At 45.7% G+C, this 9420-nt stretch overlaps 1 protein-coding gene across 1 annotated transcript; it reads left to right on the top strand.

Moving 5' to 3' along the window:
• The first annotated feature begins 261 nt into the window (after positions 1–261).
• Positions 262–2876, top strand: LOC143421785 (uncharacterized). The gene is made up of 2 exons (XM_076891633.1): positions 262–2645; positions 2724–2876. Exon 1 carries the CDS (start codon positions 329–331, stop codon positions 2336–2338), a length of 2010 nt encoding a protein of 669 aa, XP_076747748.1. The 5' UTR covers positions 262–328; the 3' UTR covers positions 2339–2645; positions 2724–2876.
• The last annotated feature ends 6544 nt before the right edge of the window (positions 2877–9420 follow it).

Here is a 9420-nt window from a genome sequence, read left to right on the forward strand (position 1 = left end):
CCAGCGTTTGGGTCCTTTCTCCAACATCCCCCACGGTCTGCCCCCCAGACCGTGACAGAACGATCCTGCCATTATGGGCCCAGCGGACTCAAGGACCGTCTCACAGGAGGAATTGCTCACCCAGCTCTGGAAATACTGTCGGAGCATTATCCAGGCGGCAGATCCACATCAGAGACACTTACAGGTCGTATTTTTTGATTCCTTCTTATCATCAATCACCTCATCTGTGAGCTTTTTGGACATTAAGAGACTAATTTCGATTATAACCACGCTGAGGGAAAGTTCCTGTTTTGAGCTGTTTGGTTTGGGCTGTCCGGGCGAGGAGGATATGGCAACCTCCCTGGGAGCCCTTGCTGCCTATTTCTTTTTTCATAGGCTGATAGCCTCCCCGCCGTCGCTTGCAGCTCGCTTGTTGGACCCTCCATTGCGGAGGAAACGTTTCACACGCCCTCTGCACCTCACCCCATCTCCACTCACCTCTGCGGCACCTGCTGAGTCAGCAGACCAAGGACCGGCAGCTCAAAATCACACAGCTGCTCTCCTGTCCGGCCGGCTGGTGGAACCTCAGCCTGATACGCTGGCCCCGGCATCGTTACAGAAGCGACGCTTGCGCCGCCGGCGTGCCTCACCGCAGTCAGACTCTAAAACTTTCCAACAGCCGGCTGTGGTGAGTCATATGGACAATTCTTCGTCACTCACCTCTACCGTTTACTCTGGGGCTATGTTTATACGGCCAGCTGCCCAGCCGGTAGCCAAAGCGCAGCCAGCGGCCCAGCTGGTCGCCGTACCACAGCCAATCGCCCAGCTAGTAATTCGGCCGTCACCTGCTGAATCATTCCCCGCGACATCTACCTCGCTGCCTACCGTTTCATCCCGTTCACCATCTACACCACCCGCTGCTTCACCATCTGCAGCTGTAACACCGTCGTCATCTCATCCGCATGCAGTCACCCCTCAGCCATCTTCTCCACCAGCGGCAGCCTCCATTCCACTACCCACTCCAGCAGCCCTGTCCGGAGGGGGCGACCTCACACGCGTCCAACGCCTGATGGACTGGGTAACTCACACCACCAACGCAAGGGCAAGAGTGGTGGGGTTAAATGCCATCGAGGCAATCCTGGAGGGAAGTCCCTACCTCGGCCAGCTTAAGGAAGTTTCCGCCTTCCTTCGCACCCTGCATGAAGCCCGGGGGGTAGTGCAAGCTCGGGAAACTCCAGACTTTGTCCAGCAGCAGCGGCTCGGCGAGCGGGAGCTCAGCATGCCCGAGCAGGAGCTCAGCGAGCGGGAGGAGTCCGCGTCGCCAGCTGTGGAGCTCGGCGAGCCGGAGCACTGTGAGCCGGAGGAGCTCGGCGAGCTAATGCTGGAGGATCTCAGCGAGCCGGAGGAGCTCAGCGGGCTAATGCTGGAGGAGCTCAGCGGGCTAATGCTGGAGGAGCTCAGCGAGCTATTGCCGGAGGAGCTCGGCGAGCCGGAGGAGCACTGTGAGCCGGAGGAGCTCAGCGGGCTAATGCTGGAGGAGCTCAGCGAGCTATTACCGGAGGAGCTCGGCGAGCCGGAGGAGCACTGTGAGCCGGAGCAGCCCAGCGAGCTAATGCCGGAGGAGCTCGGCGAGCCGGAGGAGCACTGTGAGCCGGAGCAGCCCAGCGAGCCACCCACTGAGAAGCCCGCACCGCTGCTGGCGGACCTCAACGAGCCGGAGGGACCGGCGTTGCCAGCAGAGGAGCTCAGCGAGCTTGGTGAGCCCGCGCTGCCACCGGAGGAGCTCGGAGGTCCGGAGGGATCCGCTGAGCCAGAGCTGGAGGTCTGCGTGCCGGAGGGGCCGCCACGTCCTGCAGCCCGGCCGCCACGTCGGGAATCGTGGGTGGTGCTGAGGCGGGAGCAGCAACGCCGCCGCCACCGGACCCGTGGCCGCCCGCCGGAGCAGCAACGCCGCCGCCACCGGACCCGTGGCCGCCCGCCGGAGCAGTCACACTGCCGCCACCGGACCCGTGGCCGCCCGCCGGAGCTGCAACGCCGTTGCCACCGGATCCGTGGCAGGCCGCCTGAAGCGTTCTGCTTCCATCACGGGGTTAGAGGTAGGCCACCTGAACTTTTTTGCCGCCACTGCCTAACCCGCAGCGGGTCCCGCTTGTTTTGCCGTCCTGTAGATCGGCCGCCAGAACTGTTTGCTGCCACTGGACCGGGGGATTGGACTGTTGACCTGTGTTTTTCTTTTGTTGCTTTGTGGTGGCTGTTTAGCGGAGTGGTTTTGGGGCCCTCCGTCCTGGACCCCCCGCCACCCGCCCTGGGTTGGTTGTTCTGTGGTTTTGTTTTGGGGTCGTCGGGAGTCGACCCTTAGAGGGGGGGTACTGTCACGGACCCGGTTCCGGGGACTCGGGGTTCGTGAACAGTGTGGACCTTTATTGTTATTAGTGTATTGGATGTATGTTTGCTGCACTGTGTTCTTGTGTTCAATGCTGGTGTGTGTATGTGTGTGAGGCTGGAGGATGAAGGACAGCCACCTGCAGGCCTGATGGGTGTGGCCCTGCCAGCTGCTGGTCACGCCTAGCTTACCACACACCTGCTTCTGATCAGGATCGTCGGGGGAGCTACTTAACAGAGCGATGGAGCTTCCTCCGGCGCAGGATCGTTGAGTTAGACTCCATGTCAGTGTTTGTAGTGCTGGTCAGTGTATGCCTGCTGGAGTTGGTGCCATAACGGCTGTGTCTGTGTTTTTTCCTCAGGAGAGTGGAACACAGGACTGCAAGACACACGGGGTGTGTGAAGGCACAGGGGCAGAGAGCACGGGATACCAGCACTTGGGAGAAGACACGTCACGGGAGTCGAGGGAGCACTTTTGGAGATTCAATGTGTGGTGTACATTTACCTCACTGTAAATAAACCCACTGTTCATTTCATTAAGTCCAGCGTTTGGGTCCTTTCTCCAACATCCCCCACGGTCTGCCCCCCAGACCGTGACAATGCAAGTACAAATAGAACAGGACTTCCACCATCCTGGAAGTCATCCAGAGGTGCACAAGGATATGACCTTAAAAATAAAACAGCACATTTAAATTAGACAAGGGTTTGGATTTTTTTTCATGGGTAGAATCGTGCTAATTTCAGATCTTACCCCATAATAGTTTTAGATTTAAAATCCTAATTGAATAAAAGTACAAAAGTCACAGCATCAACATAAAATTCATTTTAGTGGTAAAATCAGTCACAATGCAGACTGGCCCATATAAAAATAATTTTACAAATAATAATTGGAACATCATTTCTGATTCGTTATTGTTTGAATCATGTTGACACTGAGGGAGCAAACATATTACAGTGTCACCCACTCTCTAACTCCATGAAACCAATGTCCTAATTTAAACAGGGCAAAAGGAAAAGAGAAAATACTCAGTTTGAGCCCACGCCAACCTGTTACAGTATTCTGCAAATCTCACTATTTACAATGCAATCCAAATGTCCTCCTACACAACAACATCACGTTCTCTTAATGAGTTTTTTACAAGAGCATCACTTCATCAGACAGTGACCTCAGCCAGCACATGCCTTTACATGTTCCTCTGTGCGGAGGACTTTTCCCTCGAGAACATGTAGCTATGTGTTATAGGCTAAAGCCACTGACTGTGGATTGTGATCTGACACTCAATACAACCAGTGTAGGCTGAGCATGTCTGATAAGTCTGAATATATTATAAAGACAGCTGAAGAGCTTGAATTAAACCATTTAACTTTCTTTTTTCATTCTGCTAAAAGCATGACTTAAGTATAAAAGGAAAATATTGTGTAAATAATTGATCAGGCTGTAGATGGGAGTGTATTAGAAGCATATTAAAGTACAAAAGTCATGTAAACATTAGCCTCCAAGGCTAACTGAACATTTTGTCTTTCTCTTTGTCTCTGAATCTTAAGTTTGTCTTTCCCTCATTTTACTATTTTGCTCCGCCCCTGCCCCTTCCCTATGCCAAGTCTTTCTAATACACTGCAGCAGTTGTAAGTCTTACATCCCCCCCCCCCCCCTCCCCCTCTCGTCATTTTGGAGGTCGGTGGAGAATATTGAGTATTCACTTACCCCGATATTGACATAACTGTAGAGAAAGCACAGAATATTTGATATGTTTTTTCTTTTTTTCCCCCATCTCCTGGCTGTTTCATGTTTACCGTGTGCACTTCTCAAGCCGAGGGAGAGAGGAGGCGCATTTCTGTCACACAAGAAGGTGTTGAAAAAGCTCGATTTTTACCTTGACTTATTTCCTTTGCATCGTTCTCTCTCCGACTGCTCGATGATGAGCAATTTTCACGCACAACAACCGTCCTCAGTCATCAGGAGACATTTCTGCAGAGGAGCTTGGTGTGTCTAGAATTCACAATACCATCATGCCTCGCACACATTGATTTTTCTTCAATGCAGTAAGAATGTTATCTACTAAGAAACAAAGACAGAGGAACTCGTGGCAAAGATGTTGATGCATATTCCAACATTTGATATAATGCCCTCTTCTACTCGTGTCATCTGTAACAGGTTGTGCTGTGGCCTATATAGAATACACTTATGTATCCGACTGAAAAAGGCCATACAGTTAGCACATATGTGCTTCATAGTGTACCTTATTGTGAGTGATATCATCAGAGTAGAGGAAAATGCCCTGTTAGTGAGGAATAATAGGCTCTGGCATTAAACGCAGCCTTCCCACTGACTCATTCAATTAAATGTTATCATTCTGAGCTCAAAATTATTCATACACTTGGAACTATTCTGCTGTAGCAAAGCCCACACGTGTCATTCTAAGGCACAAAGCCAGTCCCCTAATATGTGTCATTCCAAGACATTGTTCATATTTTCACATGTGTTGAAAATCACGCAAAAGTAAATAAGAGGGGGAAAAAATGTAGTTTGTGGTAATAATCTCCACTCCTGGGAAGAACAAACTGTTCTTAGATGCGGCTCCACAATCTCATAAATAAACAACGCCACGTGCATCATTTCTTATAAATTAATACACTATCGAATGTAAACAGCATGCTTAGATGAAAACGAGCATGGAAACAAATCAGCCGAAATGTCTTCAAGCTGCATTGCGAGTTCTCGTATGATCTGATTTGAGATGAAAAGATGAATTTGTAGAGAGGGAAGAAACAGGGCTCATTTCAACTTTGAAATACAGAGAAGAAAATGGGAGCGTCAAAGAGGTTTGTTTTTGTTTGGGTTTTGTGTGGCTCATCTCTGAAGTTGATGCTTTAGTAAAAAATCAGGGCTAAACTGGATTTTATATCTTTTTTTTTGCAAAAATGATTTTACCATAAAAATTAAATTGCTAAATGTTATTGTTATACACTTGAGTATCTGTGCGTGTGTGTGTTTGTGTGTGTGACTAGAAAGAAAGATATTTGTTTTTCTTTCTACTCACTTCACAAACCGCAGACTTTGTGAAGTGTGTGGGCTTTGTGTAGTAATGAGCAGAATGTCAATCAAAATGTTTTGAGCTTTAATTTTCACAGAATGTGAATAATGAGGGATTTTACAAAGATTGTTGTTACCATAGAAATGTTGCGTACATTGTATTACAAATTACACTTTCTTCACACAAGTCGATTTAATTTGAAGTTTGAAATTCATTTGTTTAAGATTCCACTACAACATTTCCATCGTTAAGCAAAAATTTTGCACAATTAGACTACATCGAGCTGTCATCTCTGAGTTTTTTTGTTTTTGCATCTGTTTCATTGGTTTACTTTGCAGTTGTGATTATTATCTACATTACTGAGTGATTGTGTAAATGTTGTGTCAATGCCAGTATTGATGTAGGTTAAGGTATTAATATTTTTTAACATTTCAGTGTTCTTTTTACAGCTTTATATTTCTAGGAAGCACTGTGAAGAATATTTTGATGTTTTAAAACTTTTACCATCCTGGAAAGGTTATAAAATCTCATAAAAATTTAATGCGACACAGTATCTGACAGATGGTCTTTTTAAAACCCACTGTGATATTTGAAAAAATGAAATGTAGGGGAGCATGGTGGAGTGGTGGTTAGCCTCACAGCAATAAGGTCCTACATTCGAATCCACCGTCTGTGTGGAGCATGTTCTATCTGTGTGGGTTTTTTTCTGGATACTCACCCACAGTCCAAAGACATGCAGTAAGTGGGGTTAGGTTTATTTGGGATTCTAAATTGGCCATAGGTGTAAATGTGAGTGTGATTGGTTGTCTGTCACTCTGTGTTAGCTCTGCAACAGTGTGACAGAGTATAATGCAGTCTGTCCAGGATGTATCCCACCTCTCGACCTAGCTGGTTCTCTGGGGTCCTGATAAGGGAATGGATGGATGGATGGAAATACCAATATTATACTAAAAAAAACACACATCATCTTGTTACAATTAAACCAGTGCCAGTACTACCAGTATTTGAGCAATAGTATTTGACCTCAACACTTTCCATGTACCATAAAATGACAAAAGGAGAGCAAGCAGTAACTCGCTATACTGTCACAGAGTGTACCCAACTGCAGTACTATATTTCAATAAGGAGATTAGAAGGAATTGAACATGAGTTATTGATGTACAGAATTCAGTTTGAGGCATTTAGCGGATAGATGCTGATGTCCCATCACAGCAGAACTGAATCCCAGCATTGACAGGGATTAGGGCAGGACCCCCGGAGTCTAAACGCTGGTGGTAGAGATGAATATGGAGGCTTGAATGGAGCCTGAGTGACGAGGGAAAGGCGGTAATGGGGAGGAGGTGGGTGGTTCGAAGGCGTCTGCAAGGACGAATGACAGACACGCAGAGAGATTTAAAGTACGCTGAGTGAAGGCTGATTGGCCTAAAGAAGGCCAGCAGAAAGATGATTGGACTAGACCAGTGATGTCACAATGAACTTGGGGAAGTGGCAGTGATCTATGGCTTAAATTAGTCGCCAACGCCTGGGAAGCAGACAGATGTGTGACATCAGATCAAACTTACGCATAAGCTTCATTAATATACATTTTCAACAACAATAATTGATTATCACTGCCCTTTTGAAAATGCAGTAAAATAAAGTAAGCATTGTTCTAAATGTGGGAGTGGTACTGGGCCAGCTACACAGCTACACATTATAGCTACAGGAGCTGCTTGACGATAGAAACTTATGTAGTGAAGCTCCAGGCGCACAGTTTTTGTGCTGATGTTAATGGCAGAAGAGGTTTGGAAATGTGCAGCACATCAGGGACAACATTTAAACACTATGTCCCTCAGCACTCTGTAACTGCCTGCTACTTCGAGCCTGAGGTTCCTAAATGCTTCAAATTTGCAATTACACTACTTAGAGTTGATTGTGTAATACCTATGAGGGAAGAAATCTCATGAACTTACATCCTATTACAATACCACACTTGAATTCAGTGAGCCCTTAATGACCGATTCTTCCATAGATGTTTGTAAATGGAGATTGTATGGCACTTTATTTTATATACCAGTGGGACTGAAAGCTGAATTCAAAGATTTAGAGAATTGCCCCTAGTTTTGCCCATTTTTTCAGCAGGCTGTTTAATCAGTGTCTATACATTTTAAACCTTAAAACCTACTTCTGGAATTAATATTTTTCTTCAGGTTATTATAATTTGGAAAATAAAAAAGATGTACACAGAGGAACACTATATAACAATTAATTTTAGACAGCTATCTTGCATGGCCTCTTTTTCTTGCTTGCTAAGTAAATTTTCCAGCGCCTGCATCTGGCTTCAGCATGATAAAATTGACTCACTCTCATATCACATGTGAAGCATGCAATTTCTTTTAACTTGTAGCATATGGGTTAAGGGGACAATAGAGTTACTTGAGATCAATTTACTGCCAGTTTTTAAATTTCTATTATCCCACATTCTTTTTGCGTAACCCCTGGGGCAGAACTACCCCTGGATGAATTATTTGCATATGTTCTGTATCCTTACAGGATATCTCTGAGGTCTCTCAGCTGATGTATTCTGGATCATGTTCAATTTGCTCCCTCACAGTATTGATGTCCCATTCAGATTTACCTCTCACCATGTCAGCTGAGGTGATGCATATTGAAAAGCCTAGCACACTGTTGACATCAAGGCTCTACCATTTGATCTCCTTAGGTTCAGCAAAGCGGTGAACTCTGTTTGGGATCTGCAAAATAAATCCTATAAATGGAATATTCACTCAGGAGGGTGTTGAGTTCCTAGTTTATGAGGGAGTCGGTAATCCTATAAACTCTGGATTTGCTTTTCTTTATGAGGCTCAGCATTGTGTTGGATCTTATGGGCTTACGAGCTGTCAACGAGGGACAAATAATTGACAAAAAACAGGGGCCTGATTACTGATTGAAGGAAATCAAAGATAAACAGCTTTTCCTTTGATTGTGGCTCTCCGCTACCCTTACTCTGCAAGAAGCCATGCACTGTGCAGTACCTCAGAGAATAATTCCCACATCCCTATTCGCTCATTTATTTTCATCTCTGTTCTGTTGCAGAAGCAATTCCACTGTCCCTTGTACCTAGTAACATCCCCCTATCACCGCAAACAGTTATTGAGCAATATTGGGTTGCTGTACACCCAGTAAACTACAGCAGATTTCAGACAGCAACATGCGCATCCTCTGACATTGAACAAGGTCAGTGTGGATTTGTGATCATCAGCATGTCTTCGAGACACGAGAGTAAAAAAGAGAAAGCCTCTTCACTGCAGAGATGCTGCATGTTACTCTAATACCCGTTTATATCACAAAGCACGACATTCATCATACCTTTCGTTGTGTTGGCAGCACACGAGTACAGGAAAGCTGACATGGACAACGAAAACACAAAACAGATGCTGACAGTAGATTTGTTTGGATAGAAAATTATGACTGTGTAACCAGCTTGCATGGTATGTTTGCCCAACAGCAATGTCGAGCTCACCCGTTGAGAGCATTTGATTTACATCTGAACACACAACAACGCGCACAACGAGCGAGATTCATTCCGATACATTTTTTATGAAGACAATAAATTGATACAAGTCAGTAGCCGGCTTTACTCACCAAGTGCAGTGCAATACAGTGCAATTCAATAACGTGATGTAACAGTGGAACTACCACTGCAATCCCATGAATATAGATTTGTGACTGATATAGTGCACCATACAAGCATACTTAAACCTTCACACATTTTTATCATGTTCCTCTTGTCTTTATTATAATGCAGACTCACTGTTTTGTAGTTAGTAAACAGCATTTCTTCCAACTTGTTTCTTCTTTCCAGCTGCAACAGCAATTATTGAGGAAAAAATGAACACACATTATCTATTTGGAGGTTTATCGCACTGAAACCTGCCTCTATTTGTTATGCATTTTGCTCCCAGGTTCTTTTAATCAGCAAAGCCATGTGTCCATCATGGCAGTGTGACAATGAAACAGGAATATTAAAAGGATTTTTTTTCCT

Source organism: Maylandia zebra, linkage group LG2 (genome assembly GCF_041146795.1).
Source record: "Maylandia zebra isolate NMK-2024a linkage group LG2, Mzebra_GT3a, whole genome shotgun sequence".
Lineage (NCBI taxonomy): Eukaryota > Metazoa > Chordata > Actinopteri > Cichliformes > Cichlidae > Maylandia > Maylandia zebra.